This window comes from Podarcis erhardii, assembly GCF_964252035.2.
Source record: "Podarcis erhardii genome assembly, chromosome: 1".
Lineage (NCBI taxonomy): Eukaryota > Metazoa > Chordata > Lepidosauria > Squamata > Lacertidae > Podarcis > Podarcis erhardii.
In genome coordinates, this window is record NC_138497.1 from 132374789 (window position 1) to 132398375 (window position 23587).

General features: G+C 45.6%; 1 protein-coding gene across 1 annotated transcript in view; it reads right to left on the minus strand.

The window, feature by feature from the left end:
- The window catches only part of KLF7 (KLF transcription factor 7), a 96409-nt gene that overhangs the window by 6406 nt on the left and 66416 nt on the right, over nt 1–23587 (minus strand). Inside the window, exon 3 of the mRNA XM_081849276.1 lies at nt 16152–16275. Within this exon, the coding sequence (XP_081705402.1) occupies nt 16152–16275 (124 nt within the window). The remainder of the gene's footprint in view (nt 1–16151; nt 16276–23587) is intronic.

Here is a 23587-nt window from a genome sequence, read left to right on the forward strand (position 1 = left end):
TCAAATAAGGCTAGCAGAAGCAATGCACCACCACCCAGTCTGTAAAATCCCAACAAAGCAACACAGTCTAGCTGTCAGGGAACTGCCATCGGAGCCAGAGGCGGAGGAAAGGCTCCAGAGCGATGCCGGAGAGGGTCCCAGCAGGGAGAGAGGCAGCCCAGCTGCTGGGGAAGGAAATCAGCGTAACACCAGGGGTGAAGGGGGGCAGATGGCGGAATCGGAAAGGAGGCTCCAGGACTCTTCACCGGAGACCAGTGGGGAGAGCACGGGTCCTCCGCTGCCCACACCCTCCCTGCGCAGAAGACTTCCGCGCAGGGAGAGTAGGAGGAGACTTGGCGTCAAAGAACTTCTTTGCTGGAAGAATCATAGAATAGAATCATAGAGTTGGAAGAGACCACAAGGGCCATTGAGTCCAAGCCCCTGCCAAGCAGGAAACACCATCAGAGCACTCCTGACATATGGTTGTCAAGCCTCTGCTTAAAGACCTCCAAAGAAGGAGACTCCACCACACTCCTTGGCAGCAAATTCCACTGTCAAACAGCTCTTACTGTCAGGAAGTTCTTCCTAATGTTTAGGTGGAATCTTTTTATATGGCTATATAAAAGGATGTCACATAGAGGAGGGAGAAAGGTTGTTTTCTGCTGCTCCAGAGAGAAGTTCAAGAAACGCCCACTGACGGATTCTGCCAGTGACTGAGACAGCCACGAAGTGAAGGGCTGTCCAGAGAGAAAGGGTTCAACCAGGCAACCTAGCCAGGAGTGGCGGCAACCTACGCACGAGCAACCCCCTTAGAACCATTACACTAGCTATTAGCCATGCCACAACAAACAGCAGTTTTGAACAGGTGCCTAATAGTGGGTACAAACCACTCATTTTAGAGCTAAACTTTACTCCTAAGAAATAACATATTTGATTTTTCAATAGAGGCTGGTCATATTTATATCGGGTGGGGGAGACCTTTGGTGCTCCCGACAATTCTGAACTACAACTCCCATCAGCCCTAGTCAAAGGCAGGAGATTATGAGAGTTGTAGTTCAGCAATCTCTGGAGGGTCCAGAGCTTCCCTACACCTGATTCATATGAAGAAAAAGAGTTTGGACTTGATATCCCACCTTTCACTCCCCTTAAGGAGCCTCAAAGCGGCGAACAATCTCCTTTTCCCCTTTCTCCCCCACAACAAACACTCTGTGAGGTGAGTGGGGCTGAGAGACCTCAGAGAAGTGTGACTGGCCCAAGGTCACCCAGCAGCTGCATGTGGAGGAGCGGAGACTCGAACCCGGTTCCCCAGATTACAAGACTACCGCTCTTAACCACTACACCACGCTGGCTCTCTTTTAAGGGGAAAATCCTGCTGTGTTTATGAATTTTATACTCATTCAACTATTTTCATACCGTATTTCAGGAAACTAAAAAAGGTAGATCCACACCTTTATTTCCAACAAGGCGCCATTTCCCAGTAAAAACTTCCCTGTAGGAAGTAGGTCTTTGGAACAGTCCAAATCCATTACAGTCCCCTGCAAACCAGTGTGATTTCAACAAGAATGCCAGGCTTGCTAAACCCCTGCAGCCCTGCTTCTGCTCCTTGATCAGTAAAGAACAACTGAAAATTAGATTGCGGTCCATGCACCATCTACCTCAAAGGTTGGCTTGCAGTTCAACTGCTTGACCCGGAACACACTGGCTGAGCACAAGCCCTGTGCCACAATCCATGCAGCTTCTGTGTTCTTTCCAATACAGCAGCTGACCTACTGAGCACTTCAACAGAAATACCTAGCGAAAGCTAGTAGCCAGCTTATTGAAAGGACACCCAAGGGATTCTCTTTCAGTCCCCTCTGGGGTCCACCTCTGCTCCCTTTCCTCTCAACCTTGCTGCCAAAACACACACACACACACACACACACACCATTTGCAGTACATATGCTGATACTGCTAATCAGCATGACACTTTGCCAGCTTACATCAATATGCCTCACCTGAGATGCAAGACGCAGCTGGAACAACGAATTGCGGGGGGGGGGGGGGAGAGATAGCTGTGTGGGATTCTCTTTCTTCCATTAGGAATAGGCAGTGCTATGAAGAATCACAGCACACAAATTGTGTGCTTGTGTGCATTACATACTCAAAGGTTAAAATTCTGGGGAAATAACATGCGCCGGGCAAGAAAACTCCAGAAGCAGAGCGTTCAGGCGATGTGATGGACACAGTGTCTTGCCTCTGTAATGGGTTGTTGTTGTTTTAACACATTTTATTGATTTTCCAAATATAATAAAAAACACAAAGAAACAAAAACATACATTCACAAAAATATTTCTTTAAAAAATAAAACAAAAACAAAATAAACTTGTGGGATTCCTAGAATCCCTTGACTTCCATCTAAACCCTTACCTGGTTCTACTGTTTATCAGCTTACTACATGTCCGTTGTTATATTTATATCATATTTAAATCACCCACTATTCATTCATGATAAAGTTACAAGTGATCTTAAAACCCTACTAATGTATTAAGCCGTGTACAGTCATACCTTGGGATGAATATGCTTCAGCTTAAATATTTTCGGGTTGCACTCTGCGGCGACCCGGAAGTAACGGAGCGCGTTACTTCTGGGTTTTGCCGCTCGCGCATGCGCAGACGCTCAAAATGACGTCACTCGCATGTGCGGAAGCGGCGAAACGTGACCCACGCAGACACGCAGTCACGTCTTCCGTTCGCTTCAGGATGCGAATGGGGCTCCGGAACGGCTCCCGTTCGCATCCAGAGGCACCACTGTACATTACTTCTGTATATATCCAATAAACATCTTCCATTCTTACTTGAATTCATTGTCATCTCTTCCTCTCAGTTTCATCGTCAATTTTGCCATTTCAGCATATTCCATCAATTTAACTGTAATGGATTGGATGAGAACCAACAAACTGAATCTCAATCCTGCAACAACAGCAGCAAGAATACTCATCGCGAGGTATTGGAAGACACAAGATCTACCCACCCTGGAAGAATGGCAGATGAAGGTGATGGAACTGGCGGAAATGACTGGCAGAATCCGAGACCAGGGAGAAGAGTTGGTAGAAGAAGATTGGAAGAAATTTAAAGTCTATTTACAGAAACAGTGTAAAATTAAGGAATGTTAGAAGGAGGCTGGAATGAAGCGAAGTGGTTTTAGTAATAATGTTCTTAAGAGATATGTAAAAAACAGATTGTTAACATGTAAAAAATGTAAAGTTATAATATATTACGATAAAGTATTAAGATAAATGCAAAAAGGGTAAGGACTTGCTGAAACAACTATTGAACTAGAATACAAAAGAGGGAGGTGTGAGGAGGTCAGGGAAATAAGTAAATGAAAGATAAGACACAGAAAGATTGAAATGTTTTTAATTGTTGTTGTTTTTACTTTTTCTGTACTTTGTATTTTTTGTTTTCTTTTTCCTTTTTCCATTTTTGCAATTCTCTTGAAACTTTAATAAATATCATTTTAAAAAAACACCAAACCAAATGAATCTCAATCCAGATTAAGACTGAGGCACTTGTTAATGGGCATTTCCCTAGACCAGATGGCTGGGAGGTTGTCTCCTCTTGCTGGGTTACACTCCCTCTGAAGGAGCAGGTATCCTTTGCTGTTGGCTTGAGGCTCAGGTAGCCTTAGTGGTGCAAAGAACCTTCCATCAGCTTTGACTGATGACCCAGCTGCACCCCTATCTGGACCGCAATAGCCTAACTTCTGTCGTCTATGCTCTGGCAATCTCTAGGTTAGATTACTGCAATGTGTTATTACAGTCATACCTGTTGAATCCTGACAAGACAGAAGTACTGTTTTCGGGGGACAGGAGGCGGGCAGGTGTGGAGGATTCCCTGGTCCTGAATGGGGTAAATGTGCCCCTGAAGGACCAGGTGTGCAGCCTGGGAGTCATTTTGGACTCACAGCTGTCCATGGAGGCGCAGGTCAACTCTGTGTCCAGGGCAGCTGTTTACGACTACTGCAATGCACTCTACGTGGGGCTACCTTTGAAGGTGACTCGGAAACTACAACTAATCCAGAATGTGGCAGCTAGACTGGTGACTGGGGGCGGCTGCCGAGACCACATAACACCGGTCTTGAAAGACCTACATTGGCTCCCAGTACGTTTCCGAGCACAATTCAAAGTGTTGGTGCTGACCTTTAAAGCCCTAAACGGCCTCGGTCCAGTATACCTGAAGGAGCGTCTCCACCCCCATCATTCTGCCTGGACGCTGAGATCCAGCGCCGAGGGCCTTCTGGCGGTTCCCTCATTGCGAGAAGCAAAGCTACAGGGAACCAGGCAGAGGGCCTTCTCGGTAGTGGCGCCTGCCCTGTGGAACGCCCTTCCAGCAGATGTCAAAGCGATAAACAACTACCTGACATTCAGAAGACATCTTAAGGCAGCCCTGTTCAGGGAAGTTTTTAATGTGTGACATTTTAGTGTATTTTTGGTCTCTGTGGAAGCTGCCCAGAGTGGCTGGGGAAACCCAGCCAAGTGGGCGGGGTACAAATAAATTATTATTATTATTATTATTATTATTATTATTATTATTACCTCGGGTAATAATAATATGCTTCCGGTTGTGTTTTTTCGGGTTGTGGACGGCCGAAACCCGGAAGTACTGGAACGGGTTACTTCCAGGTTTTGGCAGTCGCGCATACGCAGAAGCACTAAATCGCACTTTGCGCATGCGCAGAAGTGGCGAATCGCAACCCGTGCATGCACAGACGCGCCACTGTGGGTTGCGGACGCTGCGGGTTGCGAACGTGCATCCCGCACGGATCATGTTCGCAACTCGAGCGTCCACTGTACATGGGGCTGCCCTTAAAGTCAGTTCAGAAACTTCAGCTGGTGCAAAATTCGAGAGCCAGCCTGTTCGTTGGGGTAATATGTGTTAAACATATAATGCCATCCTGCCTCGACTGCACTGGCTTCCAAGTAGTTTCTGTGCCCAATTCAAATTGCTGGTTTTGACCTATAAAGCCTTAAATGGCTCAGGATTGCAATACCTCAGGATTGCACAAACTGGAACGTGTCCAGAGGAGGGCAACCAAAATGGTCAAAGGCCTGGAAACGATGCCTTGTGAGGAACGGCTAAGGGAGCTGGGCATGTTTAGCCTGGAGAAGAGGAGGTTAAGGGGTGATATGATAGCCATGTTCAAATATATAAAAGGATGTCACATAGAGGAGGGAGAAAGGTTGTTTTCTGCTGCTCCAGAGAAGCGGACACGGAGCAATGGTTCCAAACTACAAGAAAGAAGATTCCACCTAAACATGAGGAAGAACTTCCTGACAGTAAGAGCTGTTTGACAGTGGAATTTGCTGCCAAGGAGTGTGGTGGAGTCTCCTTCTTTGGAGGTCTTTAAGCAGAGGCTTGACATCCATATGTCAGGAGTGCTCTGATGGTGTTTCCTGCTTGGCAGGGGGTTGGACTCGGTGGCCCTTGTGGTATCTTCCAACTCTATAATTCTATGATTCTATTCTATGATTCTATGATTCTACCTCAAGGACCGCCTCTTTCCATATGAACTGACCCGGACCCTGCAATCATCTTCTGAGGCTCTTCTTTGTGTGCCTCCTCAGTGAGAGTTCTGGAGGGTGGCAACATGAGAACAGGGCCTTCTCTGCGGTGGCTCCCCGTTTGTGGAATGCTTTCCCCAGGGAAGTTTACCAGACGGCTTTATTGCATTTCTTTAGGCACCAGTTTTCTCTTCAACCTGGCCTTTGGCTGAATAACATTCTACAGACTCTGAAACGTGGTTGTGGGTGAGGGGTTATTGGTTTGCCTTTGTTTTATTATATATTTTGTGCCCTCATTTTATATTTTTATGTTGTGAAATGCCTGTGATCTTCAGATTAAGGGCAGTACACTTTTTTTTTAAAGGAGTGCCACAGTCAAAAAGCCCTTTGACAACATGAGGGCACCTATCTGGTACATACATGCGATGCATAACTCTTTAACAAACCACATAGCAAGGAAGCTCAGGGTGCCTGGTGTGATTGGTATAGGACGGCAACCACATTCTGGAGAGAATGATGACGCACATTCATCTTCACATGGTCATATGTCATTGTTATTTTCATTTTATATTTGTATACCTTGCCACTTCTTCCAAGGAACTCAAGCCAGTGAGGTTTTTTTGTAGCCTACAGAAACCCTGCATGGTGGACTATGCTGCCAATCTGCCTTTCTCAAGATCACCAAAACCTTTTCAGGTATTTGAACAGGCAAACAAACAAAGAAAATGACCCTTTTTGGTCTTCACAGTTAACAATTCTTTTGTTTGAAAACATCCTCACCTCTGTGGGTGCAGCAGGATGAGCAGGTTCTATCCCCAAAGGCAAGGTAGTTTAAACAAAAAGTCTGAAAGCCCACATAGAGCCCCCAAGTGCCATTTAAGTTTCCAGTGTCACATGTCAATTAAACTTCTGCTGATCAAAACAGGGTGGAGAGGAAGAGGTTAAAACAAGAGCCATCACAAATCACCTTGCGGATATAAAGAAAAACAGGACGTTTATCAGCTAGGTTGTCGGTTCATGAAAGCATCCTTATTCAGCTAATCAGAGACTTATTTTCTCTCACAAATGAGAGCTTAAAAGAGATTATTGCTGCATACCCTGGGAATAGGGAAGGAAGAAGAGTAATGAAAGCAAATGTTACAATCACAAGCTGGGACAATTAAATAAAAAGAACTACTATTTTGTCAGTTTGAATGAAGTAAGTTTTTGGATAAGCAGCAAGACTCTCATTCCCTCAGATAATCGAACATTTTTTTTGGGGGGGGGAGTGACAAAATATGTACAGTAAGACTTTGTGTTGCGTTCCGCTCTTGTTGCGGACTTTCAGCTTACGAACGCGGCAAACTCAGAAGTGTTTACTTCCGGGTTTGCCGCCCGCACATGCGCAGAAGCGATCTGCACGCTTCACGCACGCGCAGAAACGCACATGCGCAGAGGCACTCTAGTTGTGAACTTTTCAGGGTGTGAACGGCACCCTAAAATGGATTAAGTCCACAACAAGAGGTACCACTGTATGATTATCCATATGGCAAGGTTTTTCTACATTACACCCTCTCACCCCCTGCGCATCTGGAGATCAAGTGTTTACTTAAAGAGTGCTGATAACACGCAGCTCTATTTCTCCACCACATCTGAATCAGGAGAGACTGTTATGTACTGAAGTTCTCACCCTGGGCCAGAAGGGGATACTGTAGATAGTTTTCATTCAGGTCCACATATGCAAATAAGGGATTGAAAGTGACATTCAGTGATTGGATAGTTACAGAAAATGGTTACTGTTGCGTTCTAGTGGAGCTCTATATAAGCAGGCTGGCTGAACCCTTCAGTTCAGTTCTGTTCTGGCCTGTGAATAAACAAGAGCTGTTTGAAGAATCGCTGTGTCGTCTGATATGTTCACCCACAACTTAACAGAGACGATGCAGTCTTAGGCCATTACTTGGATGCGGTAGGGAGATGGATGTCAGAAAACAAGCTGAGCCTGAATATGAGTAATCAATAAATCAATAATCAATAAATTGGTCAACTGCCCCCCCCCCCGGATGGCGTTGCACTTCCCCTGAAGGAGCAGGTTCACAGTTTGGGGTGCTTCTGGACCCAGTGGCTAGAAGCGCCTTTTGCCAATTGCAATTGGTTCGACAGCTATGGCCGTTCCTGGACTGGGGAAGCCTAGTGATAGAAGCTCAGGCCTTGGTTGCTTCAAGGCTGGATTACTGCAATGTGCTCTATGTGGGGCTTCCTTGCGCTTGATCCAGAACACTGCAGCACGATTGCTGAGAGGAGTAAGACCTGTGCTCAGAGATCTGTACTGGCTGCCGATTTGCTACTGGGCCATGTTCAGGGTGTTGCTATTAGTATACAAAGCACATAACAACTGGGGACCAATTTACCTGTGAGATCACCTGAGCCCATATACACCCACTCAATCACTTTGATCTGTGAACTGGCATTGTTACAAGTGCCACGTAATACCTGTTCCACATAAGAAATCAGTATTTTAGTGTAGCCACCTCCACACTGGAACTCCCTGGCTACTGATATCAGGCAGGCAACTTGCTATATACCAGGCATAGGCAAACTTGGCCCTCCAGATGTTTTGGGACTACAACTCCCATCACCCCTGACCACTGGTCCTGTTAGCTAGGGATGATGGGAGTTGTAGTCCTAAAACATCTGGAGGGCCAAGTTTGCCTATGCCTGCTAAAAACATTCTGCTTAGACAAGCCTGCCCAGATACCGCTATTTAAAATGTTGATGCATGTTTAATCTGTCTTTAGTTTATTGTTGATTTGCATTTTCTTAAATGTTTTAAATTACTATTGTTATTTTATTGATAAATGTATTGTTTTCTGGGGTTTTTTTGTAAATGGTTTAGAGGTGGTTTTATATATGCACAATCAAGCCATGTATAAATTTTATGAAATTAATAAATATTTTGTCTGCCTGTTCAATTAAGATGCACACCTATATTCCAATGAGGAGGAAAACTCCCAAGGACATGGGCTCTCCGGTACAAGTGCAGAACACTAACCTACCCCCCCCCCAAATCTACTACATTTTTATCTCCAGTCTTTTGAGGGTGGTGTATGTCAGGAATGTGGTTCCGCAGATGGTGTTGGACTCCAGTTCCCATCAGCTATCATGGCCAAAGATCTGGAATTATGGGAGATGCAGTCCAAAAACTTGTTTTTTTTTGGGGGGGGGGCGCACAGGATCTCTATTCCTGGAATCCCTCCCATTTCATCCTCACAACAACCCTTTGACTTTGGTTAGACCAAGAGAGTGGCTGGCCCAGCTTCAAAGGGCGACTTTGTGGCCAAGTGGAGATTTTACAGCGCTCCCTGTAGCCATTACACTCATACCTCGGGTTGAATGTGCTTCAGGTGGAGCACTTTTGGGTTGCGCTCCATGGCAACCCGGAAGTAACAGTGTTATTTCTGGGTTTCACCGCTCGCGCATGCGCAGATGCTCAAAATGACGTCGCACACACATGCAGAAGCGGCGAAACGTGACTCGCGCATGCGCAGTCACATCTTACGTTCCATTCAGGATGTGAACGGGGCTCTGGAACGGATCCTGTTCGCATCCCGAGGTACCACTGTACTGCACAACTAGTGCAGCAGGACCCTGAGGCAGAACACAAGGCCGACTTACTCAAAATGCAGCTGTAAAATCTTATAGCACGGAGCTGAAGCAAACCTCCTCCACTCTTACTCTCTGGAGCTAGACTGAAACTGTATTTTGTGTGTGCGTGTGTGGTGTATGGGTGTGGGTGAGAAAGAGAAAGAGAAAGAAAAAGGGAGAGAGACAGAAGCAACTCCCCCCCCCCCATCCCTCACATACATCAGGCTGAGTACTTCTGACACCCAAATCCAAAAAGACCACTACCCAAAAAGCGACTTTAGGCAAGCCCAAGGCAACTGTGGAAAGCTCACACACCCGTTCTGTATCATCTCCCCTCAGTTTCAAATGCAACTTGCCACAAGCCATGGAAGGACTTCTGCTTAGGAAAGACCACCCTATATCTGCCTTGGGCATGAAGGACTATTTGTGTTTGTCTTTGGAAACAAGCCAGGAGAAAACAGAGACACCAGCATGTTCAATGGGCTGAATAATATTACCACAAGAGCCAAGCTGAAATTACTCAGAACACTTTTCTTCTGAAAAGATGAGGCATTTCCCCTCACCCTCTTAGGAGGAGGCCACTTTGAAGAATTTTTACCAACATTTTCTGGTTGTTTTTGGTAGTGTGGCTACCATTTCCCCTTCACAATGTCATGGAACAAGGTAAAGGTAAAGGGACCCCTGACCATTAGGTCCAGTCGTGACCGACTCTGGGGTTGCGGCGCTCATCTCGCTTTACTGTCCAAGGGAGCCGGCGTACAGCTTCTGGGTCATGTGGCCAGCATGACTAAGCCGCTTCTGGCGAACAAGAGCAGTGCACGGAAACGGCGTTTACCTTCCCGCTGGAGCGGTACCTATATATCTGCTTGCACTTTGACGTGCTTTCGAACTGCTAGGTTGGCAGGAGCAGGGACTGAGCAACAGGAGCTCACCCTGTTGCGGGGATTCAAACCGCCGACCTTCTGATCAGCAAGTCCTAGGCTCTGTGGTTTAACCCACAGCGCCACCCAATGCTACTTAGATGATGCTAAATGATGGACAGGCTGCTGCTGCAAGCTGTACACACTTCCACACACTCTTAAGGGGAAAGGAACGTGTTGGTTCTGCTACTTTCGCTGCTAATGATGAGCCTCACCCCTGAGAAACCACTGGAAAATTCTTCCTGCCCCTGGGGAGATCTTGTGAAACGGTTCCTCCCAATTTCTCTGCCCACAAATAGGGCAGGTGGTTTTTAAGGGCCGTTTGCGCACAGCTCTAAGCAAGATAAATAACTAAGGTTGGGGGAAAGGGAGTTAAACTGCTGTAGAGCATGAAACGCAACGCTGAAATGAAACGAAGGGCTTCAGCCCAAGGTCAGAAACTTGTCAGCTTCTCCTTAAAGATTACAAGAAAGCAGCGGTCTCACTCCAAGAAGACAATTCCCTCAACTGCGGAGAACTAAGCTAGTTCCAGAGACAACAATAGAACAACAATTGTTTAAGGAGTCTCCCACTGCCAACAAAGAAAAGGGAACACATCTTCTTTCGGTTGACAAAAGGAATGCATAGAAAAGGCAAGGCTCCAGAGATCTCCCTCTAGGTTATGTTATCCCACATTCTGAACAAACTAAAGCACGGCCAAATATCCAGAAATAAAAAGGAAGGCAGCGCTGTCAGAGGAAAAACCAGGGGGTTTGGGCTGGGTGTTCATCAGTATGCGGATGATACCCAGCTCTACCTCTCCCTTAAATCAGAACCAGTGAAGGCAGTGAATGTCCTGCCTGGAGGCAGTTGGAGGATGGATGGCGGCTAACAGATTGAGGTTGAATCCTGACAAGACAGAAGTACTGTTTTTGGGGGACAGGGGGCGGGTGGGTGTGGGGGACTCCCTGGCCCTGAATGGGGCAACTGTGCCCCTGAAGGACCAGGTGCGCAGCCTGGGAGTCATTTTGGACTCACAGCTGTCCATGGAGGCGCAGGTCAAATCTGTGTCCAGGGCAGCTGTCTACCAACTCCACCTGGTACGCAGGCTGAGACCCTACCTGCCCGCGGACTGTCTCGCCAGAGTGGTGCATGCTCTAGTTATCTCCCGCTTGGACTCCTGCATGCGCTCTACGTGGGGCTACCTTTGAAGGTGACCCGGAAACTGCAATTAATCCAGAATGCGGCAGCTAGACTGGTGACTGGGAACGGCTGCCGAGACCACATAACACCGGTTCTGAGAGATCTGCATTGGCTCCCAGTACGTTTCTGAGCACAATTCAAAGTGTTGGTGCTGACCTTTAAAGCCCTAAACGGCCTCGGTCCTGTATACCTGAAGGAGCGTCTCCACCCCCATCGTTCAGCTGAGATCCAGCGCCGAGGGCCTTCTGGCGGTTCCCTCATTGCCAGAAGTAAGGTTACAGGGAACCAGACAGAGGGCCTTCTCGGTAGTGGCGCCCACCCTGTGGAACACCCTCCCTTCAGATGTGAAGGAAATAAGTAGCTATCCTATCTTTAAAAGACATCTGAAGGCAGCCCTGTTCAGGGAAGTTTTTAATATTTAACGCTGTATTGTTTTAATACTTGATTGGGAGCCGCCCAGAGTGGCTGGGGAAACTCAGCCAGATGGGCGGGGTATAAATAATAAATAATTAATAATAATAATAATAATAATAATAATAATAATATAACTTGGTGGGATGAATGGGAGCAGCAGACAGACAGAATATGAAAAATGATAATATTTCTTCCCCTATTAGAGAACAGGTATCTGTTTATGTCCTCTTCTCTATACGTGAACCCCAGCAATCTAAATGTGTTCAGGAACTAAAGAGAGATTTGATTGTATAAAAAGCATTTCCTTATTGCAACAGAAGACTTGAGGGCTGCTTTAAAAGGACAGGTAATTTCCCAAAACCTGCTCTCAAAGTTACATATATAAATAGGATTTCAGAAGATGGCATGGTCAGATGTAAGATATTATTTGATTATTGCCTCGGCAAGATCTCAGCTTTAGACTGCGCATGGCCAGTCTCTCAAATTAGGTGGTTTACTGCTTGGCAATGACAGTGCTATTTGGTTTTATTACTGGGAAGTCTGATTTTATTTTGCCACTGCTATGCTAACAGTCAGATAGTCTAAAGTACACTGAGCCAAGTATTCCAGTCTGTAAGATCTGTTAAATCTTACAGCAAGTTTTCAAAAGTAACCAAGAGCTCCATAACTTCTAAGGAAACTGAGCGTAAAAGGCAACCACAAATAACAGCTGCCTATAAAGGTAAAAAGTGACTGTGCAGTTATTTGCCTTTATATAAATACACTGTAAGAAGGCTAAATAGCTTGAAAGTGCATTTTTAGCTGTGCTTCCTTTAAGGCTGTGGCGGCTACAGAAATCTTCATAAGCACAATACGCCTGCAGTCCTCTCTGTTGTGTTTTATTTATTAGATGCCAATGCTTTGTGACTTAACTATTCAATTTAGGCATGCTTTACGTTCTTCAAGCCGTTATTTTGTATTAATGGCTTAGATTTGTTTCCATTCCTGCTTTTATTTTTGTGATTGCGAATGGCGATACAGTGGTGCCTCGCAAGACGAAAAGAATCCGTTCCGCGAGTCTCTTCGTCTAGCGGTTTTTTCGTCTTGCGAAGCAAGCCAATTGACGGCTTAGCGGATTAGCGCTATTAGCGGCTTTTAGCGGTTTATCGGCTTAGAAAAAGGGGGGGAGGAAAAAAACCCTGCAGGAACTCGCAAGACATTTTCGTCTTGCGAAGCAACCCCATAGGAAATTCGTTTTGCAAAGCACCTCCAAAACGGAAAACTCTTTCGTCTAGCGAGTTTTCCGTCTTGTGAGGCATTTGTCTTGCGGGGCACCACTGTATAAATAATTTTATGCCAAATAGTTTGATATGTGGTTTGCTCTTTTCTTCTTCAATGTATTTTTATTGTTCTTTTCAAACAAAAACGGGGGGGGGGGGGGGACACCCTTGCAGGCAATTGCAAGTATAAGAACAAGGACACTGGCATGAATTAGAAGGTTACATTGTAAAATCATCCGTGTCCAAGCCTGTGTCTCCCCACATGACTATGCGCGGCCAGTGGTTGCCACATCTGTGCTAGTGAACTGGATAAAAGGATAGCTGGGCCCTTGAGGAGCATGAAAACCAAAACCTATAGCCCTCTTAAAAGGTAAAGGGTAAAGGGACCCCCTGACCTTTAGGTCCAGTCATGACCGACTCTGGGGTTGCGGCGCTCATCTCGCTTTATTGGCCAAGGGAGCCAGTGTACAGCTTCCGGGTCATGTGGCCAGCATGACTAAGCTGCTTCTGGCGAACCAGAGCAGCGCACGGAAATGCCATTTACCTTCCCGCTGGAGCGCTACCTATTTATCTACTTGCACTTTCATGTACTTTTGAACTGCTAGGTTGGCAGAAGCTGGCACCGAGCAATGGGAGCTCACCCCGTGGCGGGGATTCGAACTGCCAACCTTCTGATCGGCAAGTCTTAGGCTCTGTGGTTTAACCCACAGCACCACCCATGTCCTTAGATGTCTAATTAAATTGACTTATCTTAACACTGTTTAGAGGCTTGGCTTCTTTCTTTCTTTCTTTCTTTCTTTCTTTCTTTCTTTCTTTCCCTCCCTCCCTCCCTCCCTCCCTCCCTCCCTCCTTCCCTCCCTCCTTTTTCTTTTTTTTCTTTGCTGACTCTCCAAAGACCCTCTCATGTCACCTTCTCAGGGTCATACTATATATATATATATATGACAGGGGAACCATGTTTGTTCTGTCCGGTGGCCCTCAATTATGGACCTCCCTCTCTTCAGAGTTGCTCCTGGCACAGTCGTATCCCCCCCCCACCAGGTAGCCAAGATACACCTTCTTTGAGCAGGCTTTGGGGAGCAGCCGAGTTATTTAAGACTGGACTGGTCCTTCCCTGCTTTTGCGCAGTAATAAACTTTGTATTTAATTTTGGTTTTAAGGTTATTTAATGTGTTTCATTGAATGTAGGTTCCCTGAAATGGTTCTTTGTCCGACAGCACCCGGTCTTTATCGGGTCCCAAGCCCTGCCTGGCTGGCCTAGGAATTCCCCAACGGACGATCGCCTAGCTGTGGTGTTGCTTCCCAGAGGTAGGATTTTGGTGCGACGAGTCGCAAAGCGTGTTCTCCTTCATGGAGAGCACGTGTTGCGGTGGGGGCTGTCAGGACACTCCAAAGTTGGGGGCGGGCTAATTGATGGTTGGCCACTGATGCGATTGGGGCTTCACTTGTTGTTGGGAGGAAGTTAATGTTGCCATTTGTTGATTGACAGCCAGAAATGCTAAAACTCCTTGCACGAGGCTAGGGCTTCCTCTTTTCGCCCGTGCCTTGGATTGCCCGTCCCTCCCTCCCTCCCTAGAATTAGGGTTGTTTGCTTTGACCTTGCTATGCCTGTCATGGGGTCATCTGCTTTGGAGCGGGGGCCTGGTAGGAATTTTGTCCATCTGGCTGATTGGCTGGGGCCATTTGGTTTTTGCCTACTGCGTAGCAAATCGTCACAACTTGTAAGGTTGCAGTTAGGCACTGGTTTATGTTTTGGTTGGTTGAGGGGCATGAATTGGCTGTGCCTGCCCCTCTAATGCTGCTGCTGCAAGGGATTCCGTTAAAGGAATTGGGAGCTAACTATTGCTTGTCCACTCTGTCAAGGGGGCTCGGGCCATAGCAATGAGCTCCTGGTTGCATTTGGGGAGGGCTGAGGGCAGGTTCCCTGCTCCGTCGCTACCCCCAAGTGCTACCCCCTTTTCTGACTTTCTCATTGTGCGGAATGTCAGTCTGTCCCCCACGGTGGGGGCAGATAGTCACAACCAATGCCTAAGCAACCACTCACATTTTTGTATTTTAATAAAGTTGTGGCCAAAATTATGCCAAAAACCTTAAACAAAAATTCTGTGTGATGTGTGAGTTATTGGGGTGGCCCCGGGGACCTCGACACGCAATTGTCGCCCGCCCCGTGACCGGGCAAGCGGCCAATTTGGAACCTTGCAGTGGAGGGCAGGTAACAAATTCAAACAACCAAGCAAGCCTGCCCTACTCACAGAGTGTTTTTAAACAAAAGATGTGCTCAGATTGGGGGTGATGGCCAACTCCCCCCCCCCAATATCTCCCCTTTCCTCCCACTGCTCCCGTTTGTTTGTTTTTGCTTCCAGTCTGTCTCTCATAATGGAAGCGATCTGAGCTGGGAAGAAAAGGATGTCAAGCGATAGCAAGCTGAGAAGAAGATGGGGAAAAGTTTCATTTCCCTTACAGCATATGCATTCTTTTGCAAATATTACCCCAGGCTCCAGCTTTAGACATGAACGAGGAAGGGGAAAGGGGAAAAACCACACACGGCCCCCCTCACCAAACTTCCTTGTTTGTTTATGAAAGAGGGCTGGCCGGCACCATAGCATTTCATCTGTACCTGTGCATTTTGCTGGTGGTCTGGTGCAAATACCAAGAGATTTCCTAGCATGCAATTCCTGTAAATGAAAGCGTGCTCCACTTCCCTGGTCTCCGGACAAATACCCACCCTACCCAGTGGGGTAAGCCAGTCTTGCTTAATAGGGAAAGAAATAAAATATTCACATCTGCGTGAGTAAAATATTTATATCTGCAACAGAATTATGGGCTTTTGAAATGAGCACTCTGTTAATGTATCAGCAACGAACAAGCCAAGCCCCACCAGTATTGTCTGAGCTGATTGGAAGCAACTTCTGAATGTCTCCGGAAGAGAGATTTTTCCAGCTGTTAATAACCAAGACTGTTTTAACTGGAGATTCCAGGGACTGAACTGGAAACCTGGTTTGGTTACTGGGCAGGGCCTGTTTCCCTTTCTGTCCAAGGAAGTGGAATCAACCTTAAAATGTTTGGAGATGCATGGCTGAAAGGTAACCCTATAGCTCAATCACGGGGGCGCTTGTGTGACCGATTCCCATTCCTCCAAAATAAGCAGCATTAAACGTTTCTTTTTTTATAAAAAAAGTTTTCCCTCCAAGTTGCCTTGAGGGCAGCTCTTGAACCAATAGGTGGGATGCAAGTTACCTGTCGCAGTGGTTGCACTTGAAGGGTTTTGCCCCCGTGTGTTTCCTGTAGTGTCGCGTGAGCTCGTCGCTTCGTGCAAAACGCCACTCGCACCCTTCCCACGAACACTTGTAAGGCTTCTCACCTGCAAAGAAGACGGAAGAAGTTTTGTCAGTGTCAACCAAAAGCTGGAGTGTGTGGTGTTGTAAACAAAAATTGCCCTTTTCCCTTATGGGGTATCCAAGAGCCCATATAGACTCCTTACACAGGTTCCCTATTGGTAGGAGAAGATAACAGAGGCCAACCAGAGAATATTGAGAAGCAAAGCAGCTAGTAAGCTTCATCTTTATTGATCTGTTGCAACAGGGTGCTCCCCTCACCTGCAGGAGAGAGGAGGGACCCAGAAAAATGGCGTGCAAGGCCTTATAAAGACTTTTGAAATTGCCACACTGTAGATCAAGACCACCCCCAGAAACATCATACATACATCACAGAAGGAGTGAAACCTAAGACCACCCTTCAGATACATCATACCTACATCACAAAAAGGGCGGTCTAAAACAGAAATTGTGAATGCTGTTTTTCTCCTGTCATCGTTTATCTCCTGTCTGACAGGTTACTTGATTGGATTGCCTGGGGAGCCTGGCCAGTCTTTTGTAATGATAAATACTTAGTTCCTGGGCCAGGTCACAGGCTCACACCCTATTCATATCTTAAATGTGCCCTTAAGACAGGATTTGTGAGGAAGGAGACAATGGGGAGGTTTGCCACTTTGAGCTTGAAGAAAACATTTGCTCAGTTTAGGAATCAAAATGGTTCCAGGTTGGTCTTCCTGTGCTGATCTATGTATGTGCTTGGTTGGTACACTTATGAACATTACCATATATCTAAGACCATAAAATTCCTATCACAGTGGTCACCAACATCTTACACGCCAAAGAGGAGAGTTGTGTTGCTGCAAGAGCATCATGGCCTCTCCAAGTTGTCTATGTACCCTGAACAAAGCAGGAGATTTCAATTTCCAAGCCCTCCTGATATCATCTCTCCTTCTGGAATCAAGGGATTGGGGGTGGGGGCAAGAATGTGGTGGAGTTTGGCGGATTTTTTTGGTGTGTTTTTTTTAAGGGTTTTTCAAGGGCTTCCAGAGCAGTGTTTCCCAACCTTGTGCCTCCAGCTGTTTTTGGACTACAATTCCCATCATCCCTTGCCACTGGTCTTGCTAGTCAGGGATGATGGGAGTTGTAGTTCAAAAACAGCTGGAGGCACAAGGTTGGGAAACACTGGTTTAGAGGGTATTTGAGGGCTTTTTCAATGGCGTTCCCAATATACACAATTTCACTTAAATGCACAGTGCCTCAGAAGATAACCCATGCATAAATAGGCCTGTAATAAGAAACTAGTGCAGGAACCAAGATATTCTGTGGCAGACCCTTAAAGCTGCCTTTGAAATCTGAGACTGTGAAACTCTTATGACACTTATGAAAGTGGCTCATTTACTACAGGAAGTACTGGTTCTATTTTCAATGATTAGCACTGTAATTGATTTCTTATTTTTTTACAAAAAAAAATCAAAAAATAAAATCTGATCAACAGCCCAGTTTCATCTATTCTGGATGGGCCCATTCACACATGAAAGTAGTTTATGTCTAGGTTTGAAATATGTATGTGTGAACTGGTGCTAGGTGATGGTGCAGTTATGTTTTAACCCTAGCTACCGTATTTTTCGCTCTATAGGACGCACTTTTTCCCCTCCAAAAATTAAGGGGAAATGTGTGTGTATGGAGCGAATGCAGGCTCCTTGGCTTCAGCGATAGCAACGCAAAGCCTCCGAAGCGCAGAGGGAGCGCTCCCCCTGCGCTCCAGAGGCTTCGCATTGCTTTCCCTGAAGCCTGGAGAGCAAGAGGGGTCAATGCGCACCGACCCCTCTCGCTCTCCAGGCTTCAGGGATAGCTGCCTGAAGCCTTCGGAGCACAGTGCGAGTTCCCGCTGCGCTCCGCAGCCTTCGGGTTCCTTTCGCTGAAGCCAGGAGAGCAAGACTCTTCTGGCTTCAGCAGAGAGGGAGAGCTACGCAGCGCCCCTTCAGCCAAGTGAGAGGAGAAATGGAAGGGGCTCTGTTTCTCCTACCGCTTCGCTGAAGGGGCGCTGAGCAGAGAGGGGGGAAATTCCCCCCCCCCTTGTTCTCCCCCTCTAAACCAAGGTGCGTCCTATGGTCCGGTGCGTCCTATAGAGCGAAAAATACGGTAAATGAGACCTGATTTGCAACAGAAGCAAACGATTTTAACAGCAGGCAATGATGCTTCTTCTGTGGGATGAAACCAGGTGCACCACAGAGGTATTTAAGAGAGATACTGTCATTTCACGTTTGCTCCCCTTCTCTTGCAAAAGTCTGCCAATGTGCTTGTCACCATCACAACTGACAAAGCATTCTGCTCTTTGAAAGATGGTGTTAATCCAAACCAGAGGGAGGACGACCAGCGAATGGCACAGCATCCTTTCAGCTTAGGTCTCCTCTCTCCAGTCTAGTTGTCATTCAGACAGCACCTAGCTGCAGACAGTGGACGGCTCCAATATCTGCGTGTTTTAACATGAGAAAGAATCCTGACATTGAAACCAAACACACACAGTATTCAATACGCAGCTATACATTCAGTATGCAGCTCAGCAAGAACAAAGGTGGGCCCAATAGCAAAAGAGTACACAGTAAAAGAAGAACAGTCTTCATTGTTGCTTCCTTAATAAGGAACTGTCAGCACCAGGGAAGAGGAAAATATTTTTTAAATACTGGAAATCACCTTAAAGATGCCCTTTAAAGCTCATTCACAGCCACTGCCTTCAAGTGACAAGCTTCTTGAATCCTAAACACTGATGTGTCTTCTGTGTTATTTATTATTAGCAAGAGCAAGGAGAGAAATGGGAGATCTGATTGCTTTATAGCCAAAATCTAAGAGAAACCACATGTTCAAGGAGTGGGCAAATGAAGACGGGAGAAACAGGCCCAAATTAATCTCCAGTTTAAGCCCCCCAATTATAATGAAGGGCCCAAGGAAGGCAAAAAGAGAGAGGCTTCTCTGTGGTTAGTCATTTACTAAACATTACTGATTGCAAACTAGGCTCTGCTACTCCAAAGATAAAGTGGAAATCTGGCACAGGCAGATGAAGAGAATGGGCAGAGATATCTCCTACAGTTCAGCAACCAGAGCCTTTTATCCTCAGCTCAGATGGGTTTCCAAATGAAAGGGGGAGAGAGTGATCTAAAACTGAAAGGCAGAGCAATGCAGAAAGGAAACTCTATACAGAATTGAAGCAGGTGTAGCAAAGCCAAACACCCATTGATCCACCAGCCCATCAGTCAAGTGATCTCGTCTCTCAAGGCAATAAATGAGAAAGCAGGGTAGCCTGATTATGCAAAGAGGTTCCTGTGCCTTTAAAGTTATGGGGGACGAGAGGATTTCAGCAGGTGTAGCTTGTGACTCCAGCTACACCTGCTGAAATCCTCACCCTTCCACACAACAGGTGAAGATGCAGGAACCCTGTTCCATTTTGCATCCCAGTAGTGATGTATGGAAGTGAGAGCTGGACCATCAAGAAGGCTGATCGCCAAAGAATTGATGCTTTTGAATTATGGTGCTGGAGGAGACTCTTGAGAGTCCCATGGACTGCAAGAAGATAAAACGTATCCATTCTTAAGGAATTCAGCCCTGAGTGCTCACTGGAAGGACAGATCGTGAAGCTGAGGCTCCAATACTTTGGCCACCAGAGAAGACTCCCTGGAAAAGACCCTGATGTTGGGAAAGATGGCGGGCACAAGGAGAAGGGGGATGCCAGAGGATGAGATGGTTGGATAGTGTTCTTGAAGCTACAAACATGAGTCTGACCAAACTGCGGGAGGCAGTGGAAGACAGGAGTGCCTGGCGTGCTCTGGTCCATGGGGTCACGAAGAGTCGGACACGACTAAACGACTAAACAACAACAACCTTAGGGGAAAGTGAGGGGGGAAGTGGGGGGGGGGTAGAGTTCTAGGTTGTTGTTGTTTTTTTAAGTGCATTGTTTCATTTCATATAACGTATTGGAACTCTCTTGAATTCAAGAGTTCTCAATGGCTCAAAACCGCTAAGACATGTCAACACATATAATGTTGGAAATGTAAAGAAAAAGAAGGAACATTTTATCATATGTGGTGGGAATGTAAAAAAGTAAAGAACTTCTGGGAAATGATATATAATGAGATGAAAAAGATGCTGAAATATACATTTTTTTAAAAAATCAGAAGCATTTTTACTTGGTATTATAGGTCAGGACATTAATAGGCAAAATGTTAAATTGTTTTTATATGCAACAACTCCAGCAAGAGTGTGGTTAGCCCAGAAATAGAAACAAGAAGAAATTCTGACGAAAGAAGAATGGCAGACGAAATGAACGGACTATGCAGAATTGGACAAAATGACAGGAAGGATTCGAAACCTGCGGGACCAGAGATTTACAGAAGATTGGAAGAAGTATATGAATTATTTGAAGAGCAACAGTAATCAACAAATTATGCTAGTAGGACTACAAGAAGTTTTGTATGGAGAAATATACAAAGTGTTACAAAGTAGACAAAGATAGAGATATTGGTTATGTGTTTGAAATGTAGTAAGGAAGATAAGAAATGCATACTGAGAGATAAGACTGGAAAATTTTCAGGCAGGATTGATGGAAGTAAAAAAAAAACTGAATAAGATGTAAAAGTATATTTAACTACTGTTGAAAATGATATGTTAAAAAACTAATAAAAATTCATATATATATATATTTAAAAATACATGTCAATAAATATGTGCTCATGAGTGCCTTTGAGCATGAGAAGAATGCCCTCCCCTCTGTACAGCAAAAGGTATGTATGTATGCCCTCCCCTCTGTATGCGTCTTAATGCAATTGCCCATGATCCCAACAATAAGGGCTGATGAAAAATCCATAAAAATGTCCGGCGGAAACCCGGACGTATGTCAACCCATATCAGAAGTGTTGGGTTTTCTTTGGTGAATTTCTTTCAAATAGCTCAAAAACATCAATTATTATTATTATTATTATTATTTTGGGGGGGGAGATTTTGCAAAGAAAAAAGCTCAACAGTTTTGTCCCCCCCCCCCAAGTTATACACCTTGCAAAGCAAACACAACTGCTCCAGCAACAAGTTATTTACTCCAGTGCCTTGTGCAACAAATGACCTGACACTGGTTTATAAAAGATGCACCTATTATGTAAATGATATCTTATGCAGAAAATAACTGCTTAACACCATGTATCCAGGAACAGCATCAGCTACATGAACAATGGACTTGCCTTTCAACTGCCAACCTACTGAAGCAGGGAGATGCATGGTTTTATACCCTACTGTTCTCTGACCTGTTGGGATTGAGGACAGGTCATCAGTCAAAATAACAGAATGCACACCTATTCTCATGAAGACATGAATAAAAGCATCCACTTTCATAAAGGGAAGGCGCTGGAGACAGTATTGTGTAGTTCCTGACTAGGCTAGCTTATCAGACCCCATCTTGTCCAGAAACTGAAGCAACCCGGCTCCTAGCCATCTTCCTTCTAGGATAAAGGATCCATCGTTTTCTACAGCGGCTTGAGATTTTCCAACACTGATTTGCCATGGAAGTGAATAATTCCCTTGGTACCCAATTCAACGATCCAAGATCTAACGTAACAAACAAAATATATTGCAGCCACTAATTGGGGTGGCCTTCAGCGATACCAGCTGAAAAATACGACCCAAGATGGATAATCTTGACAGCAGTGCTGCATGAAACCCATTGCACAGAGGCTGTTAAAGCCTTCTGGAGTGTATTCTGACTTATTTGAGCGTCAGATATCCCTCTAACATCTATGATAGCTGAGCTCCGGGGGCATTCCAGAGTAGCTTTGCCAAGCACTGAGACTAGCCTTCTTTTCAGATTCTTTTTTTTTTTTTTTGTAACATGAGCTGCCTTGCTGCCAAATGTCAGACAGTATCTCTTGTGTTCCCAGGCACTGCACGCTTGCTTACTGTATGCAGTGCGGAGGACAAAACAGAAAGACAAAGGAAAATGTGACCTTTAAAAGCCGCTGTCTAAAGGAATCCTTGACCCTCAGACCTCAGCCAAGATGTGGCTGCTCCCTGCTCCACTTGACAGATAGTCAAAACTTCAAAGCAAAATGCAGGGAAAGGGAACAGTGACCATCTCATTACATAATATCTCGTTAATGCTTTCCTTTCCCTGAAAACAATTAAAGAAAGCATCACTTGGTTATCTCACCCTCTGATAAGTGCAATGGCCTCCAGGAAAATAATAATCTAAATTTACATTTCTTATGACAAGGATTGCTTTTTGAAAGGCATGTTACAGTTGCATTCCACAGATTGCAATCTGGGTTTCATAAGTGCTAAATCTTTGGGATCTTCTCACGTTGTGTACTGTTGTGCTGTGTTTTACGGACAAGGAGCAGAAGAAATAAGCATTTAAGGAACGAGTGCAGAAAATGGATTCTGAGAGGTTGTCTTATTGTATAATGTAGTCACAATATAGCCATTTTGTAAACATAAAGGTAAAGGGACCCCTGACCATCAGGTCCAGTCGCGGACGACTCTGGGGTTGCGGTGCTCATCTCACTTTATTGGCTGAGGGAGCCGGCGTGCAGCTTCCAGGTCATGTGGCCAGCATGACTAAGCCGCTTCTGGCGAACCAGAGCAGCGCATGGAAACGCCGTTTACCTTCCCGCCAGAGCGGTACCTATTTATCTACTTGTACTTTAACATGCTTTCGAACTGCTAGGTGGGCAGGAGCAGGGACCGAGCAACGGGAGCTCACCCCATCACGGGGATTCGAACCGCCGACCTTCTGTCCGGTAAGTCCTAGGCTCTGTGGTTTAACCCACAGCGCCACCCGCGTCCCATTCTGTAGCATCTTGCAAAAGAAGCAGTTGCTTTCATGAAGGGCCTAGGTTGAATTCAAACTAGGAGCTGAACTAGTTACAGATAGGTAGCCGTGTTGGTCTGCCATGGTCAAAACAAAATAAAAAAAATTTTCTTTCCAGTAGCACCTTAAAGACCAACTGAGTTAGTTCTAGGTATGAGCTTTCGTGTGCATGCACACTTGTTTAGGAGCTGAACATTCAACATCTATTCTTGCTTTTTCACATACTGTACTACTTTTCTGAGATGTCGCAGGATAAAATCAGGAAGCTAAAAGAGGGCAAGTTACTTTCATATAATATCCACCTACAGCCACCTGTTTAGAACTGAAGCGGCTCTGATCTATTTATAATTTCTGTGCTTTCAATTGAAAAAGAGCTTTGAAGATTGTGTTTGCCATCTCAACAACTCTGTAGAAGCAAGCTCATCATTACTGCTATTCTACAGATTTTTTTTTCTAACTAACTCTGCCTGCCCAGCTTTCCACCTCTGCATGAGCACAGCAGGACAAGCAAG